Source organism: Phlebotomus papatasi, chromosome 2, assembly GCF_024763615.1.
Source record: "Phlebotomus papatasi isolate M1 chromosome 2, Ppap_2.1, whole genome shotgun sequence".
In the NCBI taxonomy this organism is placed as follows: Eukaryota; Metazoa; Arthropoda; class Insecta; order Diptera; family Psychodidae; genus Phlebotomus; species Phlebotomus papatasi.
The window spans coordinates 18,083,405-18,103,316 of NC_077223.1; the positions used below are offsets into that span (position 1 = coordinate 18,083,405).

Consider the following 19,912-nt stretch of genomic DNA (forward strand, 5'->3'; position numbering starts at 1 on the left):
TCAGACTATCTGAATTGCCTTTGTCTATCAATATTTTTTCAAGTATTTTATCTTAAAATTTTTAAATTTTATGCTTTTCTTTTTTGTTTTCTTTTTTTTTTAATACACAATCTACAGTTAAATTAATCACCACTAAAATCTAAAATATTTACAAATATTACCACACTAAATTGTATTTTTTTTTCCTCATGCATTCCTCTTAATATTTTTTTCTCTCTTTTTTTCTCTCCCCAAAAGCGCGTTTTTTTTAGTGTTAATTATACTTTCTGTTGCTTTTTTATATATATTATTTATATATATTTTTTTTGTAATAATTATATTTTTTTTTAAAGAGTATATTTTACTTGATGTTTTACTTTTGTTTTCAGCTACAGTCCTTTTGTTTTTCTTTTTTAATTCTTTTTTTTTATGATTATTCCTCCGAGCATACTTAGATTCAATAATTGTGCACTGCGATTCATAACTTGAAACACTTTTTTTTCACGTACTTGCACTCACAATATGCGATTTTTTTTTGATATCTTGAAGTTTATTTGGATCCTGGAAGGTTTTAAGTCAAACTCTTGGATTCCAAGCGCGACACTTTTGAAAAAAAAAATTGTCAAATCACGTCAGAAGTTGGATCAAACAGCCCCCAGTCAGAAAAGTTTCTGGCCTCTCTCTCTCTCTCTCTCTGTTTCTGTCTCTGTCTGTCTGTGATTGAGTTACTTGGCGGGACCAGGTGGTGGGAATGGATTAATGACCGCCACGGCGGCTGCTTGTTGGCTGGCAATCACGGCAGCTGGAAAGAAGTCAAGAGAGTGACGCACTTGCTGCAGCAGCTTTTTTTCATTTTTTTTTTCTTTTTTCGTTTAGTGTCTGCTTTTGTTTTGGCTCTACAGAGGAAATCCTCTGGATCATCTGGAAACATTACCTCCATACGGGGCCGGATACATGGGATATCCCAGTCCAACGTGTGTATGATGGTGCGTATGAACGTGCCTCTGCGGCGGCGGACTCCTCCCGCTGCCACTCTTCTCATCACCCTTCTGCCCACCACCACCAGCACCACCACTACCCGTCGGCCCTCCAGGTGCCCCCCCACTAACTCCAGCACCTCCAGCACCACCACCACCACCACCAGCTCCCGATGCCACCGATGTGGCCGTCTGCTGCTGCTGCACTAAACTCGAATTTGGACTAGAGACACAAATCTTGGCATTACTTCCGCCACTCCCAGCCGGACCACCGGCACCACCACTCCCAGAACCCACCACTCCCTGACCCCCAGGACCACCTCCTCCCCCTCCCGGTCCACCAGCCTGACTCTGACTCTGAGCCGGCGGTGCACTTGTGGGACTCTTGAGTGCCCTCTCACTCAACTCGTGAATCTTGTGGGAATTGTAGTACTGCGTAGCCTGATGCTGCAGCATATCCAGTGCCTTGGGATTGGACGTCCGTGAGAGATCTTCGGGTGAGTGATAGCGTGCCGCAGCCGCCATCTGAATGTGATGGTAGGTGGAGGGATGATTGTATGGAGCTGCCGGCACCAGCATGTTCCTGTACATCGGATGGGCCGTGTCGAAGGGGAATGGTGACGGATTGATGTATGGCAAGTAGTACTGGGAGGTGGGTGGAGGTGGTGGACCCTGAGTCTCCATTGTGGGCTTCTGACCCTCCTGCTTGATCACCTTGCCACCATCCTCAGATTTCACCTCTCCCAGCTGCATCTTTGACCTATCTCCAGCCGATACTGAGGCAGAAGATGATGATCCTGATGCTGATTGGGGACCTCCCTTGGGTACATTTGGACCCGGTTGCTGGCCATTCTGACTGCCACCATGGCCACTCGATGGGGGAGCTTGGGGTAATTGGCCTGGCTGTTGGGGTGGCTGGGATTGCTGGTTGGCAGACATTGGACCTCCAGCAGTTCCGCCAGCAGACATTGGGTGTCCATAGGGCTCCTCCTTGATCCCTCCAGGAACAGCAGACGGATTCAAGCGCCTACTGTCAGGGTATACGTAGAACCTACGAAAAATAAATATGTTCGAATATGTCAATGACCTTGAATCATTCCTTTTATCTGCGGTGACATGATAACTTTGCAATACTATCGAATCGATAGTATCGATAAATCTATATCTATTAACTCTTTTCGGACTACAACATATCCAGCGAACGAATTTCAGTAAAACTCACTTTATTGTAAGTCTTAGTGGTCAAATATGATACTTTTGTAGAGAAAGAATTTTCTCCACCTCTGGGAAATTGGAAAACTCATGGGTACTCTCGTCCCCAAAACAACGAAAAGGATACAAACTTCAATTTTCCAAAAGCCAATAATATAAATTTTGTGAATTATTTTTCCGTGTCAAATGACTGCACTCCAGAAGTCCGCCCCATTGAGAAATACTGGGAATTTTGAAAGGAGACTTGAAGAAGAAGGCTAATCCAGCCAAAGATTTGCAGGACTTCGTACGAAAGTGGAAGAAAGTCATCAGAGATCGTGGGGACGACCTTGTCCAGAGCCTTATGAGGGGGAGTAAAGAAGATGGTGCGAAGATTTCGCAGAGAAACCGCTTGAATAAAAAAATATAAAGTGGATTTGAATCACAATGAAATACTCTTTCAAAAAAATATAAAAAGTATTTTTATATGTATACTATAGATTTTTAATGAGTCATTTGTCTTCTTGGAATTTAAAATTCGGGACACGCTTTACTCTGAGCAACTCAAACCCAAAACATCGTAGTTTTCCATTGGTCAAGTAACAAAATCGACGGAACGGCTAAATCGCTTAAGGAAGAGACTATGCTCAACGTTTGGTAGGACCGACAAGAAATCATGCATAAAGAGCTGCTGAAATCAAGTGAAACTGTTAATGGACATCGCTAAGAACAACAACTGATCAATTTGGACCATACATTACTGAAAACATGGGCGGAATGGAGCAAGAGACATAAACGACTGACATTGCAACACGGGAGCGTTCCATGCTATTGCACTTTTATGCTCCAGGACAATATCAGAACGCTGAATTGGGATGTAATACCGCCCCCGTATTTTTCAATCCTGGTCCCTTCCGATTATTTCTTGTTCCGATCGATGATAAATGGCATACCTCAGCTGCACTTACCCAAATTCGAAAAAGTGAAAAATGGGTAAATGTATAGTTTTGGGTTAAAAAGGACTTCTGTTATCGTCACGGTATTCATATAATACTGAAAAGATAGTGAAATGAGTAGCTAGTAAAAGCTAATACTTTGAATTTGAATGAACTAGTTTTACCTGAAATTTTTCATGTTTCATTGGTCAAAAAAGGCTAAAAACTTAGTGGAGGACCTAGTATTATTCGTGTCGACGCTTAAAATTAAACATGTCTTGCCCAAAAATTGGCCACGTCAATGGCAAGCGGAGTTGTGGACATCAAATCCCCTGTTCCGCATGAGGCAGGAGAAAACGGACAAACATAGAAGTGGGGGGTGGTTTGGATTACTCCACAGTCGCAAAGGATGTCACATTCGAAAAACCACATCACCGTCTGTTATCCCTCGAATGCGCACTGCCGCTTTTCAAACCATTGAGAAACTTCCACGTCACCCAGTTTTGGTCACCACCAGGAGGAAGGACTTCCCTTAATTCGACAAAATCTGGTGGAAAGACTTCCTTCCACAGATTGAGTCGAGCCTCCTCTGGAGTTTTGTCAAGTGGTTTGATAGAGTGGCAAAACCTCTTGCGAGACATCAGCCTTGCACTTGGTTTTTTGTGACTATGGAGAATATGCATTGGTTCAGAGAGAACCTTAGACATCTCTCTACTGGAGATGATTTGTCTCCTCACCCGTGGTGGAGTAATTCCTAATAAGGGATAGAGTTTGTCCACTGGCGTTCCTTTTAGGCTAGACAACCTTTTACAGTAGACTCTCTCTAATTCGGCTCCATTACATTGCATTGCTTTGTCTCAGTTGTAATGCCATTTTGCATTATTTTGGGGCTTTCATCAAATTTTTAATTAATATGAGCATGCAAACTTAATATGAGTATGCAGATGAACAAAAAATCGTTGCATTTCAAAGAATTTAATGCGCGAATTTCTCTCTAATTCGGATGGCATTTCGGTCCCAAATGCCCGAATTTGAGAGAGTATACTGTACTATACGGGCGGTATCGTTCAGAGCGACGTCAACAGGGTTAACGTGCGTGGATCTCTCTTATAATTCAACTTCTTACTCTGCTTTCTGCTACCGAAAATGATAGCGCTAGAGCAGACGTACGCATCAGTTTTGGCTGAACTTCCCACTGACCATTGACAAATTTTCGCAGTAAGTTATTTCGTGTTTTGATATTGTTCTTAACATTACTGCAATTGGTCTTCTATGTGAGAGTTTGATCGAGAGTAACTCCAAGGTACTTAGGCGTGAAATTGTGTTTCAGAAAGTTCCCCTCCCATTTTACATTCAAGCGAGTTTTGGCCCACTTGTGACGAGATGAAAACAATTTCCCTCTGTTTTAGAGGGATTTAGATTTGGACTTGGATTCTCCTCATAGAATTTGAAAAACTCTACAAGGCAGATCTCATGCTGGGACTCCACGTCTTGAAACGTGTTTTCCTAGAGCCAAATCATCTGCGTACGGGAAGCCCTTGGATGAAGACGGCCGTGACTAATCATATGTATAGGTATTAAACAAAGTAGGAGGCAGTAGGGGGATTCTATAGTAATATGACAATGTCATATGACAAATTTAATTTTTGTATGTGGTAAATTCAGAAGAAGTAATCGTAAGCCCGACTTAGAGCAATTGCTAAAAACTTCATATAGTTCCATGCAATGATCATGTGATGCTCATTGGGATTTATGTTGTTCTGATCCTGAATTTTACTACGAAAATTTGTCATATGACATTGTCATATTATTACAGAATTCTCCTTTAGAACACTACCTTTCAGTAGGTCGTTTTTTTGCAGTCTCCATCTGCTTTTCTGACCACGGAAGTCAACAAAGAATCTACTGTTCTCTAAGAGAAAACTAATAATATGTGCGAAGCTGTAGTCGTTTGTCAGATTGTAGATCTTTGAGAGAAGGATTCTATGGTTTACTGTGTCAAAGGCTGCCGAGAGATCGACGAAAGCAATACCTGTGATTTTGCCTACCTCGAAACCATCCTTAATAAATTGAGTGAGGTTCAAAACTTGACCAGAGCTAGATTTTCCAAAGCAGTGTCCACATTGAGCAAATTCTTATTGAATGAAAGTAGGAACACATCTCCATATTCACCGTACGAACAAATGTTTGTAAAAGAATAACCTGAGAAAGAGTTTTCCACCGTTTTACTCTGGAGGTTGGTTACCAACGCTAAGACGGCGGTGGCCGCTATCACACAAACATTGAAGTCTTTATACAACTATATCTCTGTCTAAATTTTTGCTTTCAAGAACTCTGGCTCAAAAGCAGTACTTGAAATAAACGAAATAAAAAATATAAGAATGTCACTAACCTCTTGAGATCCTCATCTCTAGCTGACAGCTGATGAACAGAGGTGGGGACTCCATGAGGCCTTTGGCTTTGGTAAGCGGCTGCTGCGACAGCGGCCGCAGAAGGGAAGTGATTGGGAATATGTGGGGAAGACTCTTTCGAATAGCACGAAAGATGTGGATCAGTCAGCTCCTTGCCTCCAGCATGTGGTTCCACTTTGATGGATCCCTTTGACGGTGTCGTCTGCAAAATATTAAACTTTGACTAAATTCATCCTAAAAAAGGTAAACTAAAAAAAATTATGATTACCTTAATAGAATCATTTGGGCTTGATGCCTTGTAGTGGCCATCATCCTTCGATGGAGGTGTAGTGGATCTATTGCTATTGTCCTTATTCTCATCTGACGATGATATCAGACCAACAGCTCCATAACTGGATTCAATGTCGTAGGAATATCCAGACGACATAAAACTGAATTGTAGAGAAATTATTAAATAAAACAAAATATCGCAAACGCGTTTTTTTTTCTTCTTTCTGAAACCCAAAACGTCGTCGTAAAAACATGGGATTAAGGTGGAAAAAAAATCAAAAGAACTCACTTGTAGGGATAAAAGTGAGAGAGCACTTTTGCTTGTTGTGCATTGCTTGGGAAATCCTTGAGAGACATCTGCGGCGGCGGTGGACCAGAATTCCCACCTCCAGCTGCCGGATCCACAGACTGAGATTTGTTCATGAGATCCACTGGCGGTGGTTGTGGCTCCTTCGAAGCCTTTGACCCATAATCCGTTGGCCCAGCAACTCTGGGTGCTCCAGCACCAGCAACTGGTGCCTTTCCGGCCTGTGCACGCAAATGCTCCGGTGACATCATAAATGATGACTGACTGTAGAAGGGATACATCCCAAAATTGCCAATGTTGATTGAGTTGGACGAAACTTCAGCGACTGGCTGACGCTCATCAATCCCCTTCACCAGGCGAAGTTTCTCTGTAGCACGAAAAACAATCATTTTTATTGAAAACCGCGAGAAATGTACAGAACACTACAACTTCGCGGAATTAGAAATAGGGGAGCTGCAGTTGAAAACAAAATTTAAAATCATGATCACAGGAAGTCAAGCACTACCCCATAGAAAACTTCCGCGGAAATTCCATTGGAAATTTTTCGTCAAATTCCGCTTATTCCATGGAATTTGGACAAGGAGAGGCCATGGAAAATGGCCATTCCATGGAATATTTAAGCAACATTCCATGGAAATCTATCGCCACTTTCTAGTGGAAGTCCATGGAAAGTTTATATGGAAAATTACACGTGAAATGCCCCCGGATTCCACTGGAATTTTCCATGAAATATTCCAGAAGTTTTCCTATGGATTTTCCAAGGATTTTACCGCAACACGCCCCCACGGTATATTCTAGTACACTCAGAGGAAATCTGTAGATTTTCTGCAGAATTTCTGTCAGAAAATCTGCAGATTCTCGGCAGAATTTCTGCATTGGAAATCTGTATAGTCTCTCCATTGTCTCAACAAAAATATTGTTGATTTATCAAGAAACTATAGAAGTTACAAAGAAAATGGTATGCTCTGCTTAACAAGCATTACCGATCAAACATTTTAGATAACTTAAAAGTTTCGAGAAAAAATACTAATTTCTTAAAAATCGCCAATCGAATGATACAAAAATACGAAATTTAGATCGACACTGTGTTTAAAGATATCACTTCACTATACTCTACTTATAACACGGCGTCGCAGAATTCTTTATTTTATATAAACACTGTGATATCACCAAAAATAACTCTATTGAATTTTGCAAACTTCAGTGAAAAATATTCCATCTTTTCAGACACAGCTGTCTGGAAAGTCTGGAATGTAGAAAAAAATCTACAGAAAATCGGCAAAATATCTACAGAAATTCGTCAGAGTATGCACCAGGATTCGTCAGAAAATCTGCAAAAATTTCTGACGAATTTTGTCCCAAGCCTAAATAAAATTCGTAGGAATATCTACAGATTTCTCGGCAGATTTTCGGCAGAGGTGCAGATATTTTCTGCAGAAAACTTAAGGATATCTGACGAAATTATTTGACGGGAATATCACTGCTAGAAAATTTTTAGTGAAGAACTCACACTGAGAGAAATCCTAAAAAGTTAAAATAACATTCCGGAAATGTTTATTTTACCCTGCAAAATTGATCCGAAATCGGTGTAAATAATATGCTTTTTAGTTGTATTGGGGGTTAAGGTTAACCTTTTTCATGTTAATTTTACCCTTAAATAGGTGTAAAATTAACATTAAAAAATGTTGATATATTTTTACAACAAAAAAGTGTTAAATTTATGAGGAAAAAAAAATAATCGCACCCCCGTTTTTTTCTCAGTGTTCGATTGAAATTCTTCACAAAATTAATCACAAAAACGAATGCTGAAGTCTTTTTTAAGTGTCCGACATTTCACATTTTACCCTATGTCCAGTCAGATGTGTTCAATTAATTATTTTTAAATAGAATTCCGAGAAAATCTAAAATAAATTTTCACATTGGCACTTACCAGTATTCTCCGACTCAATCACTGGAGTGGAATCATCAGAGATATCACTATACGCAGGACTCTTGACATCATCTGGTCGATTGACTGATGATGCATTCTCATTGGCATTCTCTGCAATTATGGGCGACTTGCGATTCTTCTTTTGCTTCGAATAATCACCAGCCTTTCCCAAATACGCTGAGTCTGTCTCTTCACCCGTTCCAGATGTCATTGCTTGCCCCTGAGCATCGCCTCCCTTTGGAGGACAAAGTAGCACCCGAGATTTCTCAGGAATTTGCCCTTCCTTTTCCTCATCGAATATTTTCCCCTGAGGAAAGTGCATTGGAACATCTGAGTCTGCTTTCGGTGCTTCTGGCTGCCCACTAACAGCTGCTGCTCCTGGTTTCAGGGGTAATGCCCCATGAGGCTGTGATTGCAGCAAGAGAGGATTCATCAATTCAGATTCTGTCCTCTTTGCTGTCGTTGTAGCAGCTGGAGTGGCTTTATCTGCTGATTCTTCCTCCTCATTGGTAAACACCATAGGTTCAGTCGATCCATTGAGTGCCTTCTTGCCATCTGGAACTGTCTGGCCAGGAGTAGTTCCTCCAGCTTCAGCTGCCTGAGGTGATTCTGGCGATGGTGGAGACTCCTCATCCATCGACACAAAACCTCCATGAGCATGACTCTGATGATATTTCAGACCAATGGGATTCTTATATTTCTTATTGCAATCCTGCTCCGGACACTCCAGCAACACCGGAGACACCGGGCATCGGGTTATTGTACATTTCTTCGTAGAGATCTGCACATTGAGTCCCGTTAATGGATTTATGATATTCTGTGTGGAATCGGCATTTGGCGTTCCTGGAGTCCCAGTTCCACCGGAAGATGCTCCAGTACTGGCCGGTTCTGCCTCATCGCGGGATTTGCGTTTGTCATGACGCGACACCGGTGACATTGGTTGACTCCCACTGTTGCTGGATGATCCACCAGAACCACAAGATGTGGAAGTGGTCGTTGTTGAGATTGAAGCTGATGTGGTGGAGACTGTGGATACGGGGGAAGAATTTGTGGCTGTTGTTGTAGAGAGACGTTGACCACCACGACCTTTTGCACCACAGTTGCGCAATTTGCTGTGCACCTGACAAATACACCACGCTCCAATTCATTAATTGGTCACCCAGCAAATGATTTATGGACACTGGCCCCCTTAGAGAAACATTTAAGCTTCAATTGTTACAGGAGAGGTTCCTAATCACAATATTAATTAATTTTCCCAAGAACTTGAATTGCAAAACATCAATGTTAATTGGTGTTTTGTTTCTCGCTTATTAAATAATAATGATTTAAATTGAAGTTGGTGTAAACTTGTCAAATAACATTTTTCCCTCATTTTCAGAATTGCAATAGTAAAGAGAAAATTTACAAGAAATAACAATCACTAAGCTGATGAATTAATTATCAACTTTAAAGTTTTACTTGCTTTATATCTTGATTGATTTCAGTGGAATTATTTTAAATACCTTTACTACCCTTAAGTTTTTGAAAAACTGCAACTGAGCTTAATAGATAAAGAATGAAAAGTTCGCATTGTGGCATTCATAAAAAGGATGAAATACACATTTTAGATGATTATTTATTAGGGGAATTGTTCATATCATTATAACTTCTACGAAAGGGAAGCAATGCAAAAAGCCTTAGAAGAGTTCTGGAAAGGCAAGAACATACGCGACTCTTGATGTTAACTCTTTTCGATCAATTATATGGAAAGTTTTCGGACTACATAGGACTTCCTATAGTTCCTTTTCATAAAGAGGACGAGGACTTGGTAAATTGAATTCTTGTAATGACCTTCAATGGACGTCCCATTACTATAAATATCAGCTGTTCGAAATTACAAGCAAAGTGTCCGAAATTACAAGCAAAGTGTCCAAAATTTCAAACAAGGTGTCCAAAATTACAGTAAAACAGAAGATAAACTACTTTTGAAGGTTCCAAACAATAGGGGAATGTAGGCAGGCTTCGCACGTGTGAGCTTTCGAACGATGCGAATTTTCTCTTTATTTACAAAGTTAAGTATTTATGAACCTTATCTTCATTGTAAAAATAGGCAGCCAAGCCCTTCTTTCCGAGGTGCTAGGATCACAAATAGAAAATTGGCCCAAAGTGGGTAATTTTGATGGCGCACATTTCATTTGATTTCTCATAGTTAAACTCAGTTAAACTCATTTCTAAAAAGAAATCACTTACACAGTGGATGAAGAGTATACTTGAAATGATATTTACGTAATAATTTTTTGCATCGGAAGGAAATTATTTTCAGTGACGGAAAATTCGCAAGTACTACACTGTGTGTGGTTTCAAACACTGAATGTGTGAGCCTTCGCACATCCATCAGACAACTTCAGCTTGAAAATCATAACCTCACTAAATCCTCATAAGCCACAGTGAGACATTCGTGGTCATTTACTCTTCGACAGGCGTATAGTCTCCTTCGCATCTCCATGAGACGACGGTTATTGACAGTGTGAACCGTGTGAACATGTTCATAGTCGATTTTTTCGATATTCATTTGGAAGAAAAAACAGTGCTCCAGAAAATGTGAAAAAAGGTGTTTTAAATATCTTCTTTTAGTGCAGTGATAGTTTCCGCGGGTTCACGGGGGTACAGTATAACAATCGGAAAATAATTTTTAATTGTAGATAAAATTTATTTCGAGAAAAAAAACAATGACGAACCGAAACCTCCATCGTGTGAACGCTGCCCCCGGGGCAAAAATCGCACAAATCGTCATATTTTTTCATTTTCCTGTCCAGAAAAACCAACAATTCTATGATAGTGAACTAGGCATGCATAGAAACCTAAAAGATCAGAGAACTTTTTGGTGTAGTGCAATTCACTGCCCATTTTACAGTTTAGTCAGAAAAAAGTCCTGAATATGAAGCACGAAAAAATGTGCGAAGGCTGCCTATATTCCCCTACTACCGAAAAGGAAGTAACAAAAAACTTCAATTTCTATTGATAATATTGTTCTTCAAACTTTGGACATTATTGGTGCTTGTACCCTGTCTTAAATTTCCTCAGATGTAATGGGATTGTTATAATCATTAAATTGTAAGTGCATTGAGAACAAGTTAGATTTCTTAAGAGAATAAAATTAGTTTTCCAATTATGGATAGAAATAAATACATTTTGCAATGAATTCCTACTGGAGACATAAGAAAAGCTCGTGAATCGTACAACCCACAAAAAAGTTCGTAAATGTTTGTATACTTTTCCTATAAACATTGTTCGTTACATGATCACTTCACGATAATTTCCTCGTGAATTGTCTACAAATAGGTATATTTTTCGTAATAATTTAGTTTGTTCTCTGAAAAATAAGTTTTGTCACTTTAAAAAACAAAGTTTGTCAAATTGATGTTGGTCTACACAGAAAAAAGTTTTGTCAAATCATCGGCCAAATGTTTGTTAACGGGTTGAAAGTTTGTCAAAAGGATTTTTTCTTATATAAAATATGACAAAAAGTTTTGTCAAATTGGACAACATCTTTTAGACAAAATTTTAGATTTTAGATTGCCGTTTTACAAACCATTTTTTTAGAGTACATTTCCGTTTGAGTGGCAAAATTTTACGAACAAATAGAAATTAATACACTTTATTCTGCTTAAATTATTCTTTTACAAACATTTAGGAACAAATGTTCGTAAAACAACAAAAATGTTAGTTAGAAAATAATGTTACGAACAATATTTGTGAAAAAGTACAAACCTTTACGAACTTCTTCTTGGATTAAATCACGAGCATTTTGTAGTTGGAATTCACAAACTATTACATTTTTCGCGTGCATTGTCGTTTTTATGACCGGATCAAGAATTTTCGAGATCCGATTTACGCATCTTTTTCGAGATGCTTTAATCGGTCATACATCGGCATATATCGAAGAAAAGGAAAATTTTTTTAACTCTTGGCAATTAAGCATGATTCTTAATCAAAGTCCGTGGCGTTATAAGAATAACGGCACACTTCTATATCTTTTAAAGACCTTTACATCTTGCTCTTACGAAAAAAAATCGTTTAGGGCAAGATGAGGCATTTTTAAACATATATAACTTTCTATAATATAATATCTTAAAATAAATAAATTAATAAGAAAATGATTTAGTTTCAATATAGTTCATAAATGTTAAACAAATAAGCCTTGAAAAAAATCCATCTGCCTGAAGCTGCCTCTTTTCCCCTATCTAAAATGATAGGTATCTAAGATTTCTATTGAGACAAAATTTTCAATCAAAGAAATGAATATTTCTATTTAATCGCCTGAAGCAATATAGGTCATCCTTAGTTTCCTATTGAGAGCAAATTCACTTACATTTTAGCCTCCAACCTATTTGCAATTTTGCATAATGGTTCATCGATTAAATATCAAGAAAATTAGTGAACATCCTTCCGTTCACAAGTGATTCAGTATTGATAATACAATTAAGAATAGTATATTCATCTGCCACAATTCAAATGCAGTTGTATATATCTCTGGGCTAACTCCCAGAGTAAATTCAATGTGTCAGAAGAAAAACCAGAAGCAGAATTCTACATCATTATTTACCGCAAATGCGGAAAATTAATATTAGCTAGAGATTTAATTATGGCATTCAGCAAATTTATTTTACTTCGCCAAAACCAACTCAAAGTCAATGCAATTAGCAAAATATCTGGTTATTGCATGATAAATCGAGTTCTTTAATCTAAAAGCATATTATTTATCTATCTCTTCAGTTGTTTACACACTTCAAATAAACTTTTCCCACCATGCCTTTATAAGATGATTTAAAAGTTTACAGAACACATTTACTCTCTTTCTCATCGATTCTCAATCATTTTCTGCGAAAATCTCAAGAGTTTTTTTTTTTAGTTATTATTGATATATTGACACACTCAAGAATTAATTTTATCGCTCTATTAAATTTTAACACCTCTCCCCATGGTCAAAATACTAATATTATGAAATTGTATTATAGAAGAAAAAAGATGAAAATTTGATGATACAACTTACTGAGCTGCGAGTCTCTGTGAAATTGCTAAGATCATTGTGCGAAGTATTGGCTGCACTTCGACCACGTTTTGCCCTGGCTTTGGGTGTTCGCATGTCCAGATCCTCAATCGGTGAGTCACAGAATCTGCAAGAGACATTGAAAAAAAATCCCAGGTAAACTATGTATACGACGACGCCAAGGATGTCAGCCTCATTCTAGAAATTTCAATGAACTTAATCTATTGTGTAAACCACAATGGCAAATTTTCACTATAGACTTCTCACATTGACGAAGCTCCTTTCTTTTAATTAATTAAATGTTTATTTCCCACAGGTTATATTTTATAAAAAAGAAACAGTAAAAATCGATAAGGTACTTTAATAGAGATGAATTTAAAATATTTGTGCAATATCATACAGTACGACTCCAATACTGTCCGAAAATAAATATATATCCGTATATGTATATCCGAAAATAAAAGAAATCGTTAGAGTCGTTTGCGAGATAATCCAAAAAGCATTGTTTTTAAGGGAAACGTAAAGGCATGAGAGGAAAAAATAAACTAAATACTTCTATATATGGACTTACGGGGGGTCACCACAGTCTAGAAGACAATATCTCTTACCGTTTGGCCTATAATCCGGTAACAAGTTTACAGACAAATAATAAAGAAATGTCTAAAAAAAAAGATAAATTATATATGGGTACTTTACAGGTTCATTATTTATGTATCCGGATTAGAAATTTCAAAACCTTTTCAAAAAACCTAAATTTGACCAAATCCACCAAATCAGTTGGGAAATATATTTCCCGTTTCGGAAAAAAATCGTTTCGGAAATGGTGAACTAAGTAAACTAAGTTAATCTTAATCCAAATTATAATTCCTCTAGAGTGATTGAACTTTGATTTTCAAAAATTCAAAATGGACAATTTTTCGGTGATGCTAGATGAGCATAAATTCGTGGGACTTTTTCACGAATATCATTAAAGGGTATCCCTTAGTTTACCTTCACCATTGTATTTCGCTTGAAATTCTTTATGTTTTATTGATCAAAACAGGCTGAAAACTTAGGTGAGAACCTCTGTTGGAATTAAGGTTGAGAGTCCCACGAACTTATGCAATTATCCAAAACATTATCAAAATAGTAAGAAACTGTTCGTTCCATTTTTGTAAAAAAAAACAGTTTTGAGGGGCGAAGAGAGGAGTGAAAGGAAAGAGAAAAAATACTGGAGATATAAATATTTTTATGAGGGGTCATCGAAAACCTCAAGTTGATATCTCGTATATTTTGAGCAGCAGATCGGTAAAAATTTCGAAAAAAAGCAGATAGTACTAATCACACTTTGCATTAGATTCTTTTGTGCCTCTCTTGCTTCTGAGACAACTTCTAACCAGTGAACTAATAACTAAAACATAATAATTTAGAAAACTGCAAAAAAAATATAGAAAACACATACGTTGACACCATTTGGAGTCGTACTGTAATTGTTTATAATCAAACACGATTTTAAAGAAATTTCAAAGAAGCCCTTGAGCAGTTTTCCTTTTCACTATTCCCTATTGGTTCTCTTTAAAGATTTTATGTTGAAATTCACCTCAATTCTGCGTTTAATCTTTGCATCTCTCTTTAAAGGCTGATTCGTAGCCTTCGCTAGAAATTTTTAATTTTAAAGTGCATTTTTTTTAAGAATTTAAGCATAAGTATAAGGTTTTCTTGATTTTAAAGCTGATAAGGAGAACCTTGTAAATTTTTAAATAACGAAAAATGTTTTAAACAAAATTGGAATACATGAAGCGTAATTTAAATCATAATCGGAACTGAGGATATTATTTCAATGACTTAACGAAATTTCAATTCTAGAAAAGACATCATCAAATCTGCATCAACTTTCAATAATCATTACAACAAATTTTTAAAAATAATTTTGAAAAGAAAAAAAAGTAGAGTGCAGAAGGAGATGATATCAAACACGCGTCTTCACTGAGAAAAAAAGAGGGTGCGATTAACATTTTTCCTCATAAATTTAACACTTTTTAGGTGTAAAAATATATCAAGATTTTTAATGTTAATTTTACACCTTATTAAGGGTAAAATTAACATGAAAAAGAGTACATTTTACCCATAATACACCTAAAAAGGGTAATATTTACACCGATTTCGGATCAATACTGCAGGGTAAAATAAACATTTCCGGAATGTTATTTTAACTTTTTCGGATTTTTCTCAGTGTTAGCACTCTGAATGGAGTTTAGTAGTGGTTCTTTTACTATAATACTTTTTATAATAAATTAACATTTTTTTTTAAATATAAAATAGCTGTATCCTGGTCTGACTTCAATCAAAGTGATTTTACCAATATTCGATTTTCTTTCATTTCCTCATTGTAACGTGACAGAATGGATGAAATTTGATTATTTCATCCTCAATGGTGCATTAAAAATTGAGTTTAAAGGTGGATAATGCAATTGAAATGGAGACTAGAATAATATTAACGTACCTCGGTGGTGCCCAATCATGTTGAGTGCAATCCAAAAGTGTCCCCACATACGTCTTGCCACGCCATGTGACATTAACCACAAGTACACCACCCTCAGTTTCATGCCACACAATGCCCTCCAGTGTCACTGATGTCCCTGGTTCACACGGTCCCAGGCAGTCGGGTTCGGTGATTGTGCCCACGGATGTACCCACAGACATGTCATGCAGAACCTTTTGATCACATTTCAGCTTCTTGAGTGGCGGTGACTTGAGACCATCATCATGTTCCTGCTGCTGCCCAGCAGCTGATCCGTGAACTGTCAGGCCTCCCGTCGGAATCTTGGCATCTCCATCTCCCTCCGTCTTCATCGGAATGATTGATTGCTGGGCGTCTTTCTTTGTCGAACTGCCGCCAGCATGATTGGTACCCATCTTGTCCAGACCAAAATGTTTGCCCCTCTCATCACCTCCAGCACCCCCACTAGCCGTCCCAGCTGCCCCTTCAGCCGATGCCATTGTCACATCAGCCTGAATATTGAGCATCTTTGCTGTATCTGTGGCTGTTTTATTGCGTGGGCAAGTCATATTGCCGCATGGGTAGTCATCCCCATCATGTGAACACCCGCAGGCGCCCCCTTCACTCCCACTACTCTGCTGTTGCTGTTGCTGCTGCTGCTGCTGCTCGTGCAATTCCCTCTGAGCCGCTTTGTCCTTCACCTTATCGCGTCGGTGGGAACTGTTGCGCTTGGACGTAATCACCGGAGCTGGAGTTGTTGATGACATCTGCCCTAAGTGTCCAGATCCTTGCTTTTTGTCACCTAAAAACAAAATATTTCTTTCTAGCTTGAACCTACATCACATCTAGCCTAAATTTCATTAGCACCATTAATTTTATGAAAATAAATGATAAGGGAAAGTGGTCTGCCTTTGAATGCGGCAACCTTTGAATATTGTAATTTTTTCATTTTTCTTTAAAGCATGAATTCTTTTCTATTAACTATTAGATAACTATTCATAATCCTCACAAGTCATCAAAAAATGCAGACCCTAGCTCTTATTTTCTAGATACTAGGGCAAAAAAACGAAACTGAGCTCTAAACTGTAATTTTGATGTTCTATAATTCATGTGTTTTTTCATAATCAAAATAATTTTTCGAACAAATCTTCTATTGTGAGTCATACAAGGTTATTCTTGGTTGGTATTTCTTCAAATACATTTTGATTCAGATGAGACAATTTTTGTAGGTGATAAAAGTTTGCAAATATTGCTCTGCGGCAGCCTTTGAATCTTAATGTTGTGTGCTTTTGAATCCTCTCTTTCTATACATTGAAACATCTGACAGCTTCCTGTCCGGGAGCAGAATAGAACTCCTACTTCGGTCTGACGAATGTCACACAAATACTTATAACATGCTATCTTGCTCCGGCTGGGATATTTCAATCTGACAATTGTCAACTTCAATGGCGTTTTCTTATAAATTTTTCAAGTGAAAAACAGTGCTTCAGAAAAATGTAAAAAATGTTGTTGTATAATGACTTTTGACTACAGTGTGGTAGTTTTATTGAGTGCATTAGGGTGCATGCTAATCAATTATGGGCCGTTTAATGTTACAACCTTAATATTCTCAGTGAAAAATTAAGATGCAAAGGCTGACTCAACCACATTCAAAGGCAGACCATGCAGGCTGCCTTTGAATATATAGACATCATATTTTCAAGTTCCTCACCAGGAAAAACTGAGGACTTGCGAGTCCTGAATAGGGTAAGCATAGAAGCTAAATGAACAAGAGAATTTTTTGGTGTAATGCAAAGTAAAGCTCATGTTGTAGTTTACTCTGGAAAAAATCTCAAATTTTGAACATCATTTTTCGTTCAAAGGCAGACCACTTTCCCCTAAATGATAAAAAAAAAATATTTTCGCTTCTACTTTGATATAAATAAATCGGTGGCAGCCAAAATCCCGAATTTTCAAAATCCTGAAAGGGATGAAATTATACGAAGGAAATTGTTTAGAATAATTTTCCAAAACACAGAAAAATTCCCTTTGCCTTCAGCAAAGTGCGGCTACAATCGTGGGAGTAGCTATGACACTTTTAAGAATTCGGGATTTTGGCTTTCGGGATTTTGACCGGAACCTTAATAAATATTTTCCCTATTGGTCTGGGATTTTTTCACTCGACGTTAATTTAGGGTCTTTTAAATAAGTAATAATAATAATAAAATAATGGTGGCACAACGTTCCATAGAGGAACTTATGCCTTCCCGCAAGGGGAGTTCGAGACATCCACTATTATTTTTTTTCTCACTGGATGCAATCCAAAAACTTTTAACGCCAGAAAAAATTCCTGGTGACCTAAAGGGGATTCAAACTCGGGGCACTTGCATCATAAAGCAAGTGCTCTACCAATTGACCTATTTAGTGCCACTCTTGAATAAATCCCACCCTAAAAAGCTCTAAGCCACGCCCTCTTCAAGAGCTATGCTCAATTTAACTTTATTTTTGTATTTTTCATCATTAAATAAGCAGTTATTAAAACTTTCTGGAAGCAAACAACCTTCACTATATTATTGTTAAAATATAAATAACGAAAAAAATAAAATGATAACCAAATAGACCACGCCCCCATGAAATTTTTTCTTTCAAAAATACAATTATATGCTTTTAGGTTTGTCCAAAACAGCTTTTTACCCTTAGAACAGCCTGTAAGAGATAAAGTCCCAGGCTGAGGGAATATACTACACAAGTGGGCGTGGCATAATTTTTCTTTTGCTTGCCACTTCGAAAAAAATCTCAAAGAAAATGCCCTCTGTAGACAGAAAAAATATTTCGTAAAGTTATTCGTAAATGTTTGTGAATTCCTGCAGAAGACTTACAACAAGTTAATTTACGAACTTAAAGAACTTCACCTTTTCAAAAAAAAGATAAATATCTTAGTCAAAAAATTATGAATTATGTTTTCTTTATTATTATGCTTTATTATGCTTTCTCGTTTCTTGATTTTTTCAATTGATGCTTTGTAAAAATTTGTTCTTTTTTTTTATGTGTAAATGCTATTATGTATAGTCCTAGATGTATCATATGTGTACTATGGGCATGAAACAATAAATATTATTATTATTATTATTATATCTGTAATATTTCTCGTAAACAATTGCTCATACTGAAATTTCAACAAAGCAATTTTAACTCAAATCTTATTCAGAACTTTAGTTTAAAACCTATTCATAAAATATTGGAATAAAAATCCATAATTTTAATCAATTTATTTTTAGTGTCCAATTTTACCCTCAAAGTGTCCAAAATTAGAAGCTGTCCAAAATTATGGGCACTTCTCCTAAATGTTATTATTATTTACATTTCTTAAAATCGGGGCGTGGTCTGTTTAAATTACCAAAAGAAAAGAAATAATTGAAGCAGTCTTTTTTTGAGCTAATGTAACTAATTGTAGTATTCCATTATAAACCAATTTACTAAAAAAAACTCTACTCTCGTGGCTCTTCACTCTCGAAAAGGGCTTAGCTTGAATTTTAGGATAAGCTTATTCAAAAGATCTAATAAAGCTTGTTGTGAAAAAGTAACAAAAGAAAAGTTATAAAAAAATGAAGTGCTTCTGGAGCATTTTATATTATCCTTCTAAGTTGTGATTGAACTAAAAAAAATTCTACCGTTCAAGTAAGAATTTAATTAATCAGCTAAGCTAACAGGAAATATTTAGTTTATTGACGTCAGATGAAAATGCTCTGAAAAATCTTAAATTTAAATTTTGTACTTTTATATGCTTAAGACTTCAAAATCATTTTTTATTATGCTGAAAAGAAGATGTAGGGTAAAATGAGGTAATTTGGAACCATTTACAATTTGGGACATTTGAGATTTTCTCACTGTTTTAGAGATTCAAAAGGAAAAAATCTGTTCCCTTAACAACGCAAAATATAGAGAATTGTTAAGGCAAACAAAATATTCTATTTTTAGAATGATATAAATTTTTAATAGGGATTATAAAAATATTTTCCTTATGTAAACAATATGTACTTGGTCTTTTATTCCCAACAAAATGTTACTGTTCTTTGTATCACAAGTGCTCCCTGAAATAAACTTTAACGGTGAAAAAATAAAAATTCTTCAAACTAATATTGACATAATCTTATTTGCATTTTCTGTTTCACTGTAAAACCTCCTAAAATTTACTTCACATTCATGTATTTATCAAACTAGAAGCAAATTCTGCTGCTTCTTATAAAAGTTTCCAAGAGAATTATGGAAAATATCAATTAATTTGAATAAAAACGGATGAAATTCCCTCTTTCAATATTGTTTAACTTTTGTTGGCAATACACCGTACTACGTAATTATTTATTTATCACTATTATTCTTAATTTTCGATTTCTGTCAATATAGCCACAAAGTGATAATTTTCAA

General features: G+C 36.8%; 1 protein-coding gene across 2 annotated transcripts; it reads right to left on the minus strand.

Moving 5' to 3' along the window:
- Nucleotides 1-507: 507 nt before the first annotated feature.
- On the minus strand, nucleotides 508-16,307 carry LOC129802892 (mucin-19). 2 transcript variants are annotated; one of them, XM_055849085.1, is made up of 8 exons: nucleotides 15,512-16,307; nucleotides 13,033-13,156; nucleotides 8,001-9,120; nucleotides 6,053-6,437; nucleotides 5,762-5,885; nucleotides 5,475-5,695; nucleotides 914-2,007; nucleotides 508-781 (listed from the first exon to the last, which is right to left on the minus strand). In XM_055849085.1, the coding sequence occupies exons 1-8, from the start codon at nucleotides 16,273-16,275 to the stop codon at nucleotides 705-707; spliced, it is 3,909 nt and encodes a 1,302-aa protein (XP_055705060.1). In that variant the 5' UTR covers nucleotides 16,276-16,307; the 3' UTR covers nucleotides 508-704. The 2 variants fall into 2 exon arrangements, with proteins under 2 accessions (XP_055705060.1, XP_055705059.1); XM_055849084.1 differs by having other exon boundaries at nucleotides 5,762-5,924.
- Between the last annotated feature and the right edge of the window lie 3,605 nt (nucleotides 16,308-19,912).

What these genes read in the sequence shown, in the direction of transcription:
- LOC129802892 (XM_055849084.1), bottom strand. Translation starts at nt 16,275, where the DNA reads ATGTCATCAACAACTCCAGCTCCGGTGATTACGTCCAAGCGCAACAGT. An exon ending in CATGATTGGGCACCACCGAG is followed by an intron (nt 13,157 to 15,511) that starts GTACGTTAATAT and finishes TGTCTCTTGCAG; the next exon opens with ATTCTGTGACTCACCGATTG. An exon ending in TCTCACTTTTATCCCTACAA is followed by an intron (nt 5,925 to 6,052) that starts GTGAGTTCTTTT and finishes TCTACAATTCAG; the next exon opens with TTTTATGTCGTCTGGATATT.